The 16,165-nt window shown below is 40.0% G+C and overlaps 1 protein-coding gene across 4 annotated transcripts in view; it reads right to left on the bottom strand.

The window, feature by feature from the left end:
• RYR1 (ryanodine receptor 1) overlaps positions 1-16,165 on the bottom strand; it is a 255,817-nt gene that overhangs the window by 161,450 nt on the left and 78,202 nt on the right. For all 4 annotated transcript variants that reach the window (XM_089658190.1, XM_089658192.1, XM_089658191.1 and 1 more), the window contains exons 4-10: positions 14,985-15,059; positions 13,168-13,246; positions 9,558-9,670; positions 9,201-9,300; positions 6,836-6,932; positions 6,672-6,746; positions 5,456-5,612 (exon numbers count right to left, since the gene is read on the bottom strand). In XM_089658190.1, the coding sequence (XP_089514316.1) occupies positions 5,456-5,612; positions 6,672-6,746; positions 6,836-6,932; positions 9,201-9,300; positions 9,558-9,670; positions 13,168-13,246; positions 14,985-15,059 (696 nt within the window). The remainder of the gene's footprint in view (positions 1-5,455; positions 5,613-6,671; positions 6,747-6,835; positions 6,933-9,200; positions 9,301-9,557; positions 9,671-13,167; positions 13,247-14,984; positions 15,060-16,165) is intronic.

Genomic DNA, 16,165 nt, shown 5'->3' with positions numbered 1-16,165 from the left:
CTGTGTGGGTTTCCTCCGGGTACTCCGGTTTCCTCCAACACTCCAAAGACATGCTGGTAGGTTAATTGGCTCCTTTCTAAAATTGTATAAGAATGTCCTCCTGCGCTCCACAGAGTAACTAAACAAGGCCAGCTGCTATCATCTATACTCTATACCTCGGGATGGAAAAATATCTAATAGTGGATGAAGCGCTCAGCCATGAGGGTAATAAGCTAATTAAACTAAATATAAACAAATAAATACATGAAAATGAAATAAAGTGACTAGTGCTCCAAAGAAATGTGCAAACAAAGCAAAATAATGCAAAATAAATATAAATACAAAAATCTCCAATACATAAATATTTATAAAGTGAAGGTGACTGGTGCTTCAGAGTCCCCGGGTGGCTCTGCTCAGGTATTTTTCAAGAACATTCCAGCAGTCTGAAGCAAGAACAGTTCTCTGGAAGCCTGCGCTGACTCTTCCTGTAACCAGTCATGTAAGGGGAATATCTGGACTCACTAAATCCACACCAGGAGTCTTCTTGTCTCCAATTAATAGCCAACCATCTGCACAGAACACCTCCATACTCAGCAGGGCGGCACCGTTGCTTCCCAGCATTCTCCAGCAATCATCAAGACCAGTTACATATATCAGTCTTCGAGGAGGGAAGAGAAAGTCTATGAAATCTGTACTGGAACGATTTATGCGCCTACACTGTGGGCTCTGGATTCGAAGGAAGGGCCCTGATACTGTATTACTGAGTCTCTCTATGCCCAATACATTTGGAGTGGATATCGGAGGGATAGATGAGGTGTTGTGAAGTCATCAGTATTATCGGAAGTTAATCGGGGTGGAATATCTGATTACATGATTTGTGACCTTTAGGGGTCGAATATAGGAGGCGAGGAGGCACTCTAGCCACTGGAGGATACAGTTGTGACCAAAATTATTCAACCCCCAATGCTGTAAAGGGGTTTAGGGACTATAGTGTACATTTGGAATTGTATTCAGAATCAAATCCTACAAGGACGTTGTAACTACCCAAATGCAACTAAAATGACATCAATTGTTTATGTAATACAGTAGTAAATGGTTCTTATGTGGTTTCTTCATTGCCACAATTATTCAACCCCTTAAAGACTACCACTCTGAAGAACAGAGGTTCATACAGGTGCTTTCCATCAGGTATTGAAAACACCTGTGGATGTCACCGAGCAGCAATCAAGCATAATAAGCACCAATTAGGCAGCTTTAAAATGACTGTGATACTCAGCTCCTTCTAGACATTTACTGGTGTGGTTACAAACATGGTGAAGGCAAGAGAATGGTCCAGGAAGACAAGAGAAGAGGTGATTTCTCTTCACAGGAAGGGCAATGGCTATAAGAAGATTGCAAAGATGTTAAACATACCAAGAGACACCTTAGGAAGCATCATTCGCAAATTCAAGGCAAAGGGCACTGTTGAAACGCTACCTGGTCGTGGCAGAAAGAAGATGCTGACTTCGACTGCTGTGCGCTACCTGAAGCGTAGAGTGGAGAGAAGTCCCCGTGTGACTGCTGAGGAACTGAGAAAAGATTTGTCAGATGTGGGTACAGAAGTTTCAGCCCAGACAATAAGACGCACACTGCGTAATGAAGGCCTCCGTGCCAGAACTCCCAGGCGTACCCCCTTGCTGTCTCCAAAGAATAAGAAGAGTCGACTGCAGTATGCCAAAAGCCATGTGGACAAACCACAAAAGTTGTGGGATAGTGTTCTGTGGACTGATGAAACAAAATTAGAACTGTTTGGGCCCATGGATCAACGCTATGTTTGGAGGAGGAAGAACAAGGCCTATGATGAAAAGAACACCTTGCCTACTGTGAAGCATGGTGGAGGGTCAATCATGCTTTGGGGCTGTTTTGCTTCTGCAGGTACAGGGAAGCTTCAGCGTGTGCAAGGTACCATGAATTCTCTTCAGTACCAGGAGATATTGGATGGAAACGTGATGCAGTCCGTCACACACCTGAGGCTTGGGAGACGTTGGACCTTTCAACAGGACAATGATCCCAAGCATACCTCCAAGTCCACTAGAGCATGGTTGCAGAGGAAAGGCTGGAACATTTTGGAGTGGCCATCGCAGTCACCAGACTTAAATCCGATTGAGAACCTCTGGTGGGACTTAAAGAAAGCAGTTGCAGTGCGCAAGCCTAAGAATGTGACTGAACTGGAGGCCTTTGCCCATGAAGAATGGGCGAAGATACCCGTAGATCGCTGCAAGACACTTGTGTCAAGCTATGCTTCACGTTTAAAAGCTGTTATAACTGTAAAAGGATGCTGTACTAAGTACTAAGATTGAATGTCACTTGGGGGTTGAATAAAACTGATAATGCTGTGAGCACAGAAAAGACATTTGTGGTTATTTCATTATAACTGTTATGTTATATTTGTCTGACCTACAAGTGCCTCTTTAATGTAAATGTAAGCAAGATGACTGAATGATCAAAAGCAATGTCAAACTGGCCAAAACACTCAATTTCAGTGGGGGTTGAATAATTTTGGTCACAACTGTATATGCACTAGAGTGTCACTCCTTTTTTCTGAGCACAAAACTTTGAAGTGGAAAAGCATATATTTATTTATTTCACATCAAAAGAGTGATAGCACGATTGTTGCACTTTAATTTGGACTTGTTTATTGTTTTATTTTACACTTGTCACTTTAGTGATTGTTCACTTTTCATCAATTCACAGTTTTATACAAATTTAATATACGTGATTATGTGTGTATTTATATATATATATATATATATATATATACAGTCAGGTCCATAAATATTGGGACATCAACACAATTGTAACATTTTTGGCTCTATACACCACCACAATGGATTTTAAATGAAACGAACAAGATGCACTTTAACTGCAGACTGTCAGCTTTAATTTGAGGGTATTTACATCCAAATCAGGTGAACGGTGTAGGAATTACAACAGTTTGCATATGTGCTTCCCACTTGTTAAGGGACCAAAAGTAATGGGACAATTGACTTCTCAGCTGTTCCATGGCCAGGTGTGTGCTATTCCCTCATTATCCCAATTACAATGAGCAGATAAAAGGTCCAGAGTTCATTTCAAGTGTGCTATTTGCATTTAGAATCTGTTGCTGTCAACTCTCAAGATGAGATCCAAAGAGCTATCACTATCAGTGAAGCAAGCCATCATTAGGCTGAAAAAAACAAAACAAACCCATCAGAGAGATAGCAAAAACATTAGGCGTGGCCAAAACAACTGTTTGAAACATTCTTAAAAAGAAGGAACGCACCGGTGAGCTCAGCAACACCAAAAGACCCGGAAGACCACGGAAAACAACTGTGGTGGATGACTGAAGAATTCTTTCCCTGGTGAAGAAAACACCCTTCACAACAGTTGGCCAGATCAAGAACACTCTCCAGGAGGTAGGTGTATGTGTGTCAAAGTCAACAATCAAGAGAAGACTTCACCAGAGTGAATACAGAGGGTTCACCACAAGATGTAAACCATTGGTGAGCTTCAAAAACAGAAAGGCCAGATTAGAGTTTGCCAAACGACATCTAAAAAAGCCTTCACAGTTCTGGAACAACATCCTATGGACAGATGAGACCAAGATCAACTTGTACCAGAGTGATGGGAAGAGAAGAGTATGGAGAAGGAAAGGAACTGCTCATGATCCTAAGCATACCACCTCATCAGTGAAGCATGGTGGTGGTAGTGTCATGGCGTGGGCATGTATGGCTGCCAATGGAACTGGTTCTCTTGTATTTATTGATGATGTGACTGCTGATAAAAGCAGCAGGATGAATTCTGAAGTGTTTCGGCAATATTATCTGCTCATATTCAGCCAAATGCTTCAGAACTCATTGGACGCCACTTCACAGTGCAGATGGACAATGACCCAAAGCAGACTGCAAAAGCAACCAAAGAGTTTTTTAAGGGAAAGAAGTGGAATGTTATGCAATGGCCAAGTCAATCACCTGACCTGAATCCCATTGAGCATGCATTTCACTTGCTGCAGACAAAACTAAAGGGAAAATGCCCCAAGAACAAGCAGGAACTGAAGACAGTTGCAGTAGAGGCCTGGCAGAGCATCACCAGGGATGAAACCCAGCGTCTGGTGATGTCTATGCGTTCCACACTTCAGGCTGTAATTGACTGCAAAGGATTTGCAACCAAGTATTAAAAAGTGAAAGTTTGATTTATGATTATTATTCTGTCCCATTACTTTTGGTCCCTTAACAAGTGGGAGGCACATATGCAAACTGTTGTAATTCCTACACCGTTCACCAGATTTAGATGTAAATACCCTCAAATTAAAGCTGACAGTCTGCAGTTAAAGCACATCTTGTTTGTTTCATTTCAAATCCATTGTGGTGGTGTATGGAGCCAAAAATGTTAGAATTGTGTTGATGTCCCAATATTTATGGACCTGACTGTATATATATATATATATATATATATATTTAGTTTTTAGGCACTTGTCACTTTTTATACACTTAGGTGTCCGTTTATGACACAGAGAATAGCTGCGATTCAACGGATCTCAGCTATTCTCTGGTCATTCACAGTTTATGACACTCAGGAGATCATGTCAGCCCTTCACTGGAGATCTGTGTTCTCCCTCCAGATTCTCCAGCCCAGAGCTAGAGAATCAGAGGGACCGCAAACTAAGCAGAGATAATTTACCTCTGCTTAGTAAACTGATCTTTTACTGTAATCTCCTGAGATTATAGTAAAATCAGCCGTTTTCCAGAGTTTGTAGACCGTTCTCCAGCGTTTGGAGATCGTTTTCCCTTCGTTTGGAGAACTGCTTCATAAACTGCATTCACAGGAGAACTGTGTTCTCCGAGAATGCCGGAGAACTGAGCAGAGATCTATTACCGCTGGTTCATAAATGGACACCATAGTAGTGTGTGTACATCTAGTATCAGTTTTTAGCCACTGGGTGGCAGACTGGTCGTTTGCTTTGTTTGCACATATTAATTGATTTGAAGCACCAGTCACCTTCACTTTATAAATATTTATGTATTGGAGATTTTTGTATTTATATTTATTTTGTATTATTTTGCTTTGTTTGCACATTTATTTGGAGCACTAGTCACTTTATTTCATTTTCATGTATTTATTTGTTTATATTTAGTTTAATTAGCTTATTCCTCATGGCTGAGCTCTTCATCCACTATTAGATATCCTGTCTAAAATTGTCCCTGGTATGTGTATGTATGAATGTGAGTTAGGAACTTTAGATTGTACACCCCTTGAGGGTTAGGGACTGATGTGAATGTACAATATATGTATGTAAAGCGCTGCGTAAATTGACAGCGCTATATAAATACCTGAAATAAATAAAATACGCCCTTTAATACAAAATTCTAGCATAGTGAAATTCTTACACACTATGCAGTAGTATTGAATTACTATATATCCTATTAACATATATTGTAGAGCACTGGCTGCCATGTACCTTTGAAATCCGGAAGCAGAAGGCGGTGGCTTTTGTGTTGGCTTTCTCACAGTCAAGCAACACCAAGCCCTTCTCTTCCTCACGAGCTAAATATCGGCCAGTCGTCACATGACGCACACGGAATGGCATTCCCCATCTCATGTGGCTCCCACTCCAGCTGTAAAAATAAAACAAAGTTGATGCAGTAATTAAAAGCTCTGTTGACCAAAGTCTTATATTTTAGTTTTTGGTAGATACTGGATAATTAAACTTTGTGCAAATTTCCTATATCTCTCAGGGACTGTGTCAATTAGTTCTCTGCAACCCATTTTCTAGATCGGAACAACTCTGGTGGCCATTTTTAAATATACTATAATATTATGGAGAATGAAACAAGAGGAACAAGCGGAACTGGAATATGTAAAGGTGGGAACACTCTAAACTTCAAGATGGTAAAAAAGTGAGTCTTTATTTATGGTATGGAGATCGCCTTGCTGAAGTTTTCAAAGCACATACTGTATATAGTCACAGGCTGACTCAACCCAACTTCACTTGTAGCTAAAATATCACTTTTAGGTAGACTCACACTTTAAAGAATTACAAGCCCAGTTTGATTATAAACAAAACCCTTGGATTCACTTACGCATTCAATTTTTTTCAATATACTGTAGATAGAGCAACTGCCTGAATCAGTATGGATATCAACTTGGCATAAATATATTAAATTTGAAATCAGGTTTGTAGGGGTTGTAAAGTATTTAAGTGGGCTTTCAGGTGGGAAAGGTCTCAAGGTTGGGTATCACCAGTGACCTAAGATGCACTATTGGCCAATGAGTTAGCAGTGAAATACCAAAGAGGCTGCATAGTGGTTGGTGCCACCTCCCTAGACTGTGAAACCATATAGCATAGTACAAGTGAGTGGATTAGTAGCGATTATGCACTGTTTTACAATTTTGCAGGTGAAACAAATGTTACATAAGCTTTTCAGATTTTCAAACAGTTTGTTCAGATATGTGACAGTAAATGCTCTTTAAAAGTAACTCGACACAGCATATCCTGCAGAAAACTGAATCCCAAGCACTCCCAAGACACCGAGTTGTGAATTTATTTCTAACCATTGTCTTATGTAATAATAGCAAAATGTGCATGCAGCTGTTTCTCTGTTGAACAATTCAGAATCTTGACCACCTAAAGTTAAAATGAGCTTACTCTCAGAAAATGGAAAAATAAATATTACCTAATTCTCAGGGGTTCCAGCCTCCACAATGAGCGTGCATGAGAGCAAACAGCCCCTCCCTCATAATGGGGAATCCTGAGGACAGCAGAGTCAGATAAAGAAGAGGATGGTTACCTAGAGTCCAGATTAAATCTGTTCCTTATGATATGAGGTGCATGACTTACCTTCGTTGCTCCTCTCCTTGGTCAGTGGAGGAAATGGTCAAACATTCATCCATATGGCCATGGAACAATCGGAGGACATCTCCTCCAGTTACAAATCCTGTAGAAGTAGAACAAATTATTTAAAAGAAAAACTCCACTAAGAACTGTTTGTAAATAACATAACTCTAAAGTGATTTAAAGAAAATCTACAACCTTATCTATGGAAACAAAATGTAATATTTATTATATCATAGTTCTAACAGTCACGTGGACAATTGTGAAGCATAAAGCCTAACTCCAGATCATTTATGTATTTGTTTTAGTTTTGGATTGAGTAACGAAGGAACAAAAATTCTATTAGGCTGTTATTTCGATCAAAAATAAGCAGCTTCTGCTATACAGCCTAAAGTCGCCCATTCAAAAAAAATGTAAAGTCTGCTTCCCTGCCACTCAAAGATAATTATCTGAGAACTAAAACATTGTGGTTGTAAGTCCTTACATATATCCAGTGAAGGGATACAAAGAAAACCAAACAGAGGGCGCACCGGCCTGGTGCATTATCATAAAAATATTTATTGGAAGGATAAAAAGTAAGTATTGTACTCACAATTGACACACAGGTCAAAGGCACATCACACTAAACAGTGGTGTCCAATCCACATTGCATATAAGTCCATGAATGGAACCCTGGACTTCCAACAGGCTAACATGTTTCGAGGACTCTGAGGAAGAGGCTGAGTCCTCGAAACGCATTAGTAATACTGCACTAGGCCTAGGCTGGTGCGTCCTCTGTTTGCTTTTCTGTGTATCCAGTGACATTGGACTACACCAGTCCATTGAGGGCAGCAAGGAGTGCATTTTCCAGGACATCTGAGATGTTACCATAGCCTAGCTGAGTCCATCACTAAGCGCAGGAGTACAGAGTTTGCTGTGTTTTCATATATCCAGTGAAGGGACTGGCCTCAGGTAATACACAAAGAATAAACAAACGTTCTTACATAAGTTGTACCTGTTTATCTGAAGTCTTCTCTCCTATACAGCTGTTCAAAGTACAGCGTTTATACAGCTTGTCTGAGCCTCCAGAAAACTGGGGTGGGGAGCTGAAGTTACAAACTAAAGAGCTCAGTGAGAAGAGCTGAGAGCTGAATGGTGGGAAGGGACACACACACCCACACACAACACACAGGAACAGAGCTTAGGTTTTCAATCACAGGCTGTATGCTTGAGACCCCTCACCTGTCACTTTTTTCTCTTGGTGTCAGGAAAACTTGTCAGAAGTAACTCAAGCTGACAGCAGAGGAACAACTCAGCAGACAGATATGACACTAAGTGCTCTGGATTGAGACACGTACACACTATAGAGGGATATGCTTTGTTCATATTTCATGTCTGAGATTTACAACCACTTTAATACTAATGATTTCACCAAAAAAGAAAAAATATACTCACTTCCAGCCCAGCATCCAGGAGGACTTCATCATGCCTCAACTATCCCTCCTAGGATAGCAGGGCATTTGAAATCCTGTGAGAATGTACCCTAGCTCACTGAAGTGTATTCTTGCTGGATTTCAAGCTCCCAGGAGGCAGCGAAGAAGCATGGTGACATTATCTCTGTAACCTGGAAACTTGGAAGCCAGGGCAGAAGTGAGTATTTTTGGTGAAATCTATATTTTAATGTTTATTTGTAGATTATTATAAAGCAGCTGGGTCCTGGCACAAAAGCAAACGTTGCATTTGCATGAAAGACCAACTTTAAATAATAAAAAAATATATTTTTTAACAGGTTTTGTTTGCATTAGACTTTTATTACTGGTGTTACCCCAATAGCGAGATTTTTACCCCCATTACCAAGACATTTGGGGTGTGGTTCTTATCAGGACAGGAAAGCGCAGACAGCAATAAAAGTGACCTGAAGAAAGCAAACCTGAAACTTACCTTTCCAGATCTCATCCACCCAGGAACCCTGAGTGCTCTGGTGCTCTTATCTATCTGCAACACTAACTTGAGAAAGTAAAGTCAAGTGCTGGACTGTCCCTTCCTGCACTGCTCATCTAACCACTGGTCCTTAAACATCATGGGTGGTTGTAGCAACCAATAGTAAGACACAGCAAGCAACAGTAGGGCTGAATTTTCAAAACTGACGCCTGCAGAAACTCAACCTATGGACCAAAAGTAATATCTGTGGTCTTTCCATGCCTTATGGTTAAATCAAGTCATGGAGCAGTAGTAAAGTTTACTTTCCCTGTTTTCCTTTTTTCATATAAGCACATCCCATAATAGAGGCTGTTGCTGTGGAAGATCTTAGAATGTACTGGATCTTGAAGATGTTTTTTTTTCATTAACTTATGTGTTTTTTTTTGTTGGAGCAAATGTTGCAGGTTCCTACCTTCAGCAATTTCACAGCCTGAGGTAATTGGATTCATGTTCCAGAGGGTCTGCATGAATGAAGCATCAACCTGAAGGTCCCCACTGGCAGTGGAGAGGTGCTGGAGGAGACAAGTAAGAACAATTCAAAGACTGAGATGCTGTGTATTGATATATCTGTTGGTTTACAGTTTAATGATCCCAAATGTCTTTATAAATGCTTATTCTGTTGAAATCTTCTGCAGAATATCTTGTATATGAAATATGAACATGCTGGAAAAAACATTCAAGACATGTTTAAATAAAAATTTACTGAAAGAGAAGAGAAATTGTGACGGGCCTGACAAAAGGAGTTAATGTAGTATCACTGGGAACTTACCAGGTATCTCTCTGAGGAAACACTGACTAAGATCAGATCGTCACCTATTCGCACCTTCTCTCCTTCTGACCTCTGTTTGGATGCAGGATGGATGGTCCACCAGCAGGCCTCTCCTGCTCATTAAAATACACATAGTGAAAATGACTAAGTGAACTCACTCAAAACCACTGACAAAGATTTTAGAGGTGTCCATGTGCTGTCCTGAATCTTCCCTTTGCAGTTCTGCTTTGGATTATCATGTGATACCAACATCCATTATGTTTGTTACACATGGGCAGTATTAAACAGGGGTGTGGGAATTGGCCCAGGTCACACTCTGGCCCAGGGGGTTTGCTACTGCCCACTTCCTGCTCCCCAACAGACAAAATGTAACTAAATGTGTAACAAACATTTTACATTTAGTAGATATACAGATATCTACATTATCCCTAAGAGAGAAACAATGGTGGAAGGTGGATCCGGGCAATTTGGTTTCAAAACAGGGACAACTAAGCGCTACACATCTAAGACATAACACATTTCAACTGTTGACAGAAGACAAATAGTTCTGATATTCAGGACTGTTTCCTATAATCCATCTCTAAGCTGATGCATAGCTGATGGAAAATTACAGAGAATTCTAATGTTACACTTGTTTAATTTACACCACGTTGACTTAACACCAAAAGATAGACCAGCCAGTTTGCTTAGATTGTCTGGCCCAACTTGAATAAGGCTAGTCATGAAGGTAACTGGAAACATTGGGGGTGTGAGGAGTGGGGATACATGAAGGTGCTTCCTCCTATGTACATATACAGCTGTACTCTATTTAGCAAAGATTTGATTCCGCAAAGTAATTCATAAAGATGTAAGCTGAAGTTTAGACCTATGCTAGCAGGTACATTACAGTATTTACTGAAGTTTGATCAACCTGTGATAGACAAAACACATCAGTATATAAAAGGCCTCATCATTTACAACTGTAGGGCATAAGAGATGTCATAATATGTGTGGACCCCAATTACAGAAAGTAGAAAAAAATATCTAGGAATATTGATATAATCAGGAGACAATGTCAAAGAAGAGGCCGATAAAAAAAAAACTATTCCAGCACTTCTGTGTCCATTAGTTCTTGTGATTGGGTGTGGGGAGGGCTCAGTGATGCCCTCTGGAAGGTCTACAAAGAGCTGTAGCATTCTGTCAGGAAAACTTTTTTCTCTTGACGGCCAGAGATTAGATTTCTACCACTGATTATGGTGAATGGTTTGTATTTCTGCTACATGTTATATATGTGGTGGCAGTGTTTGTGCTTGCAAGGGGTTACCTGCAGAGTTGCTTAAAGCATTATTAAATCTCTGCCAACATTTTTTTTAATCACTTCCCACTGACCTGGAGCATATATATGGCCTCTCAGCAGGTGGGCTCTACTGCCAAGCGGCCACATATCTGTGGCCCTAGGTATACACTTTACTGTGCTAAGTGCACGCTCCCAGCACAGTAACAAATAGGTACCAGAAAGCATCCAATACATACAATCAAGGACTTTCTGACCACAGAAGCCACATGACCAGAATGCCCGACTCCGCCCTTCGGCATTCAGAACCTCTTAAAGGGCCGGGAGGCAGAGGTGGCATGAAGAGGTTAATAAGTACATTTTAGACATTATGGCAGACTTACCTAGCAAGTGATCCCTTCCAGCACTACACTTCCAGCAATCCCTTCAATCATTGGGCATTGCCATCTTCTTCTGGTCTTTCCTCAGGGAGAAGACGGCAGGGAGAAGGGTTTTGACAGAGGAGACCAATGGTGTCTCTTCTGTCATTAAAATCTCACCTGTTAGCAGTTTGTCTTTTTTTTTTATAGATTTAATTCCACTTTAAGCCTCAGTGTTGATCACTGAAACTGTGGTCATACATGCTTTGATAAACGATTGATTTATTTTCCAATCAATCTCCTCTGATCAGAATAATTGTTCTATAGTCATCAACCAATTCGATTGCTATGCCACGGGAAGTTTTGATTAAAATAACATCATAACTTACAATTGTACCTCTGTTTCTGTTACGTAATCTCATAATCTGATTGACTGAAATATGATTGTATTCCTGAACAAATTGTGCACAATTAGTGCTGCTGACCTATTTGAAATTCTCTTAGGATGATCCTCCTGAGGAAGTCACATGTCTCGGTGACGAAACGCATAGGGGTGGGGCTATTTGGATGATGCAATACCAGCAATCTGTTTTTTATTGATGCTTGGACATGGTAGTGCACTCTATGTACATGGTAATGTGGGTGATGCACTATGGGCAGTTTTCTTTTTCTTTCTTGATGCTGCATTGTGGAGGAGAGGAGCATGAGTGACATCCCTCTTAGATTGTAAGCTCTAACGAGCAGGGCCCTCTGTTTCCTCTTGTACCAAAAATTGTATTGTAACTGTAATGTCTATCTTCATTTTGTAAAGCTCTGCGCATATATATATATATATATATATATATATATATATATATATATATATGTAATAATTATTATACAGGATTTATATAGCGCCAACAGTTTGTGCAGCTCTTTAAAAAATGAAGGTAGACATTACAGTTACACTACAATTTGGTACAAGAGGAAACAGGGGGCCCTGCTTGATAGAGCTTACAATCTAGGAGGAAGGGTTGAGTGATACAAAAGGTAATAGCTGTGGGGAGGATGAGCTGATGAAGGAAACAAATGACGGTTTACTAGGTAGAAGCAGGATAGGCTGCTTTAAAGAGAAAGGTTATATATATATATATATATATATATATATATATATATATATATCCTGTATTATAACAATAATATCTAGCAGAGCATACAGGATACCATTTAAAGGGGACTAGTATTGTAATTTGCTGAAGGTGCACTGGTGCTGCAAACCGCTGAATATAGGAGATTCTATTTAAAGAGGATCACTGCTAAGACCTGCAGAGCATACAGGATTCCATTTAAAAAGTACCTGAGACAAATTTGGGCTTGCATTTTTATGCGGGCCATATAAACCAGTTGAGAACACAACTATGGTGGTGAAGCACTTAAGGTGGAAGAATGGACATGTTTGGTTAAGTGTGAACCAGGGGCGGACTGACCAATTGGAAACTCGGGCACTGCCCAAGGGCCGGGGTCAGTAGGGGGCCCCATGAGATGCCCCTGGTACCTTTTTAATAGGCTTTTTTAAGTTTAGGCAAGGACACAGAGGCCCCATGATCCCCTATTGCCTGGGGGCCCCATGGGTTGTCAGTTGCCCCTGGTGTGAACAGCACATTAAGTGACAGAATATAAGAGGCACAGAGACTGATGTACATGGGCCTTTTTTTACAAATATATATTTTAGCACGATATATGCAAGATCCGTGTGTTATTGACGATTTTTGATTGTATCGCGCTACACTATCGTTTGTTTAAATTGTAGTGTCTGAGATCTGGGACTGCCATTTGTCACACTTATGCAGCTCAGAAATTAAACAAACAACATCTCAGTCGTCTTTAAATGAGCAGACCTGAAAGCTGCCCATTCCAAACCAGAGATTGACTTTAAACACTGGTTATTATGACAGTATTCAAGAAATATCCTATATTTGGGATGGGTATTGGAGCTTACCTGTAGCATCCTCTTGCAGGCCAACATCAAAGGCCAACTTATCAGTCAAAGACCGGGATGTTGTGAGACAACACAGATACTAGATTAGGAAGGAGCAAGATATTGTATATAAAGTACAATCTGTGGTAATAAAAATGGCTAAAAATATCAAATCTTTTAACAGTTTACTGCCATCAGTGTAATTTTTCCAGAAATGAATTCATGTTTGCACAGAACTGTAAAATGTATAATTTATAATATATTTAAGAAGAAAAGAGTTCCCCAAAAGGGGAAGTTCCACTGTAACCCTTCACCCTCCACTCCCTGTTAAGGACTGGCACTTTTGGGGAGCGGGGGGAGGGACGGGGTACCTGAATTTGACAGGTACCTGCTACCACTTCTGCTGTGATTTCCTAGTGATCAGAAACTAAAGTAGTCCTCCCCATAGTCTTTTGGGACATTGACAGGTCCCAGAAGACTACGGGACCATTCACATACCGGATGGCAGGTGAACCTCGCCGCTGTGAGGACACCACGGGATCGACGGACAGGTGAGTGTCTGTTTTTTTAAAAGTCAGCTACAGTTTTTGTAGCTGCTGACTTTTATTTTTTTATTTTGGCTGGACCTCTGCTTTAAATCATAACAAACATTAAAATAGAGGTAATGATAGCTCATTTTGCAATGTTAAGCCACTATCCGCCTATAATCACCATATACATTGAGTGGCCTTATTTATCTTGAAAGCCAAATGAATTGATCTTGCGACCTGTGTCTCTATCAGCACATTGCTACCCATGCGTTGTATTAGCTCAGTCTACTCCTGTCTCTGGCTTTCTACTTGGTCATCCATATCTCTCTACCCTGGGCTTCTGCCCTCTGCTAACCATGGTTGTATGGGCTCATTCTACATCCGTAAGAAAAATTAATAATAGCGCCTATGGTCAAAATTATATAACTTACTAATAGTGTACCAGCTGCAAAAAATCACCATATATAAAGTGTACCAATAAATAAATAATTTGCGCTAGTAAATGTGTATAAATATATATAAAGAAATCATCAAATCATAAGTCCAGAAAAAAATATATATATGCCAATACCACAAAAAAAATATATAAAAAAAAAACTTTTAAGTGCAAAAAACTTTTGTGCAAAAAAAGTGTCTAAATATGAAAAATTTCACCAAAAAACCTTGATAATATAATGGCAGATCATCCATAAATATATCTTCAGAAACGGAAACTCTGCAAATGTGGTTCCGAAAAGAAAGCTTTTCTGTAACAGCAGTAATTGTTCCTGTGTTTACTACTAGCTGCTATTCTGATTACTTCCCTGGCCTGTTTCCCAGTTCCTGTTGTTTCCCTGACTTTTGCCTCAAACTTCTACCTACATTTCACATTTGCCTAGGTGCTGCCTGACTTGCCAAATCCACTGATGTTTCAACTCTGTCTGAACAACTCATTCCCAGGGGCGGATTGACCATTTGGAAACTTGGGCACTGCCCGAGGGCCTGGGGTCAGTAGGGGGTCCCATGAGATGCCCCTGGTACCTTTTTCATAGGCTTTTTTGAGGTTGGGCAAGGACGCAGGGGCCCCATGAGTTGTCAGTCCGCCCCTTATCATTCCCTGTTACTTCTATGGTTGTTACAACTCCCTGATATTTCAGAATGTATCAATCAACTTAAAGTAGTGGTCTTTATTGAATATGGCTAAGCACCGCTATGTGTCAGCTGTTTATAATGAAGGTTACCATGTGTAAACTGTGCCATTTGACACACCGACTACATGAAACATCAGTATGACTAGAAAACTTTACTAGATATAATTATATTACTTACCATATCACTGTGGCAGTGTCTCAGAAGAATGGCATGACCGTAGAGTAAAGTTCGGTGCCCCCCACCTTGAGAAGACTGCAAGCCAAATGGGGAAGAGAAAACAACAATGAACGCAATGAATTTTATAGACATCCCCTTCCTGCAATTTTCTCGTTGTCTGTACTCAGCTTTGTTGACAATCAAGAGCTTTGGCCAACTTTACAGAATATTTTGTGTATTAAAGATATTATAGAGCTTTGCTGGTTATAACCCCCATAGTTTTCATGTTTATTTTGGACATCACGAAAGAGTTCTCTAAAAATTAAACCAAATCAAAGTAAGTTGTGAGTCACAAAATGCAAGATTGTGCAGCTGCAACTCATAAAAACTGGCCACATACATTCAAATTTTGTCAGTCATGCGACTAATCCAAGCATCTCTAGCAATAATCAGGTAGTAAGGTTGTAGTAAAAAAACAAACCATAAAATGTGGCAAAAGAATATTTTTGTGACCATTACTTAGGGATTATCCTCCTTTTCAATCATTTCTGTAAGCATGCATCAAAACAAATTTGGGTGAAAAAGTCAAACTAGTTCAGGGGCAGAACAATTAAGATTAGTCAATATCTCTTCAAAAAAACAGGTGCAGGATTTTCATATGAATGTCTGCTCTAAGGCAGGCCTTACATGTCATACAGTGATTATACGACCCTGTAAATACAGTTCCTTGAAAAAGTATTCATACCCCTTGAAATTTTCCACATTTTGTCATGTTACAACCAAAAATGTAAATGTATTTTATGTGATAGACCAACACAAAGTGGCACATAATTGTGAAGTGGAAAGAAAATGATAAATGGTTTTCAACATTTTTTACAAATACATATCTGAAAAGTGTAGTGTGCATTTGTATTCAGCCCCCTTTAGTCAATACTTTTTAGAGCCACCTTTTGCTGCAATTATAGCTGCAAGTCTTTTTGGGGATGTCTCTACCAACTTTGCACATCTAGAGGGGGACATTATTGCCTATTCTTCTTTGCAAAATAGCTCAAGCTCTGTCAGATTGGATGGAGAGTGTCTGAGAACAGCAATTTTCAAGTCTTGCCACAGATTCTCAATTGGATTTAGGTCTGGACTTTAACTGGGCCATTCTAACACATGAATATGCTTTGATCTAAACCACTGGTTCTCAACCTGTGGGT

Source organism: Staurois parvus, unplaced genomic scaffold (genome assembly GCF_062004578.1).
Source record: "Staurois parvus isolate SC_StPar_1 unplaced genomic scaffold, SC_StPar_1.0 ptg001058l, whole genome shotgun sequence".
In the NCBI taxonomy this organism is placed as follows: domain Eukaryota; kingdom Metazoa; phylum Chordata; class Amphibia; order Anura; family Ranidae; genus Staurois; species Staurois parvus.
This window is presented reverse-complemented; position numbering and strand designations above follow the sequence as displayed.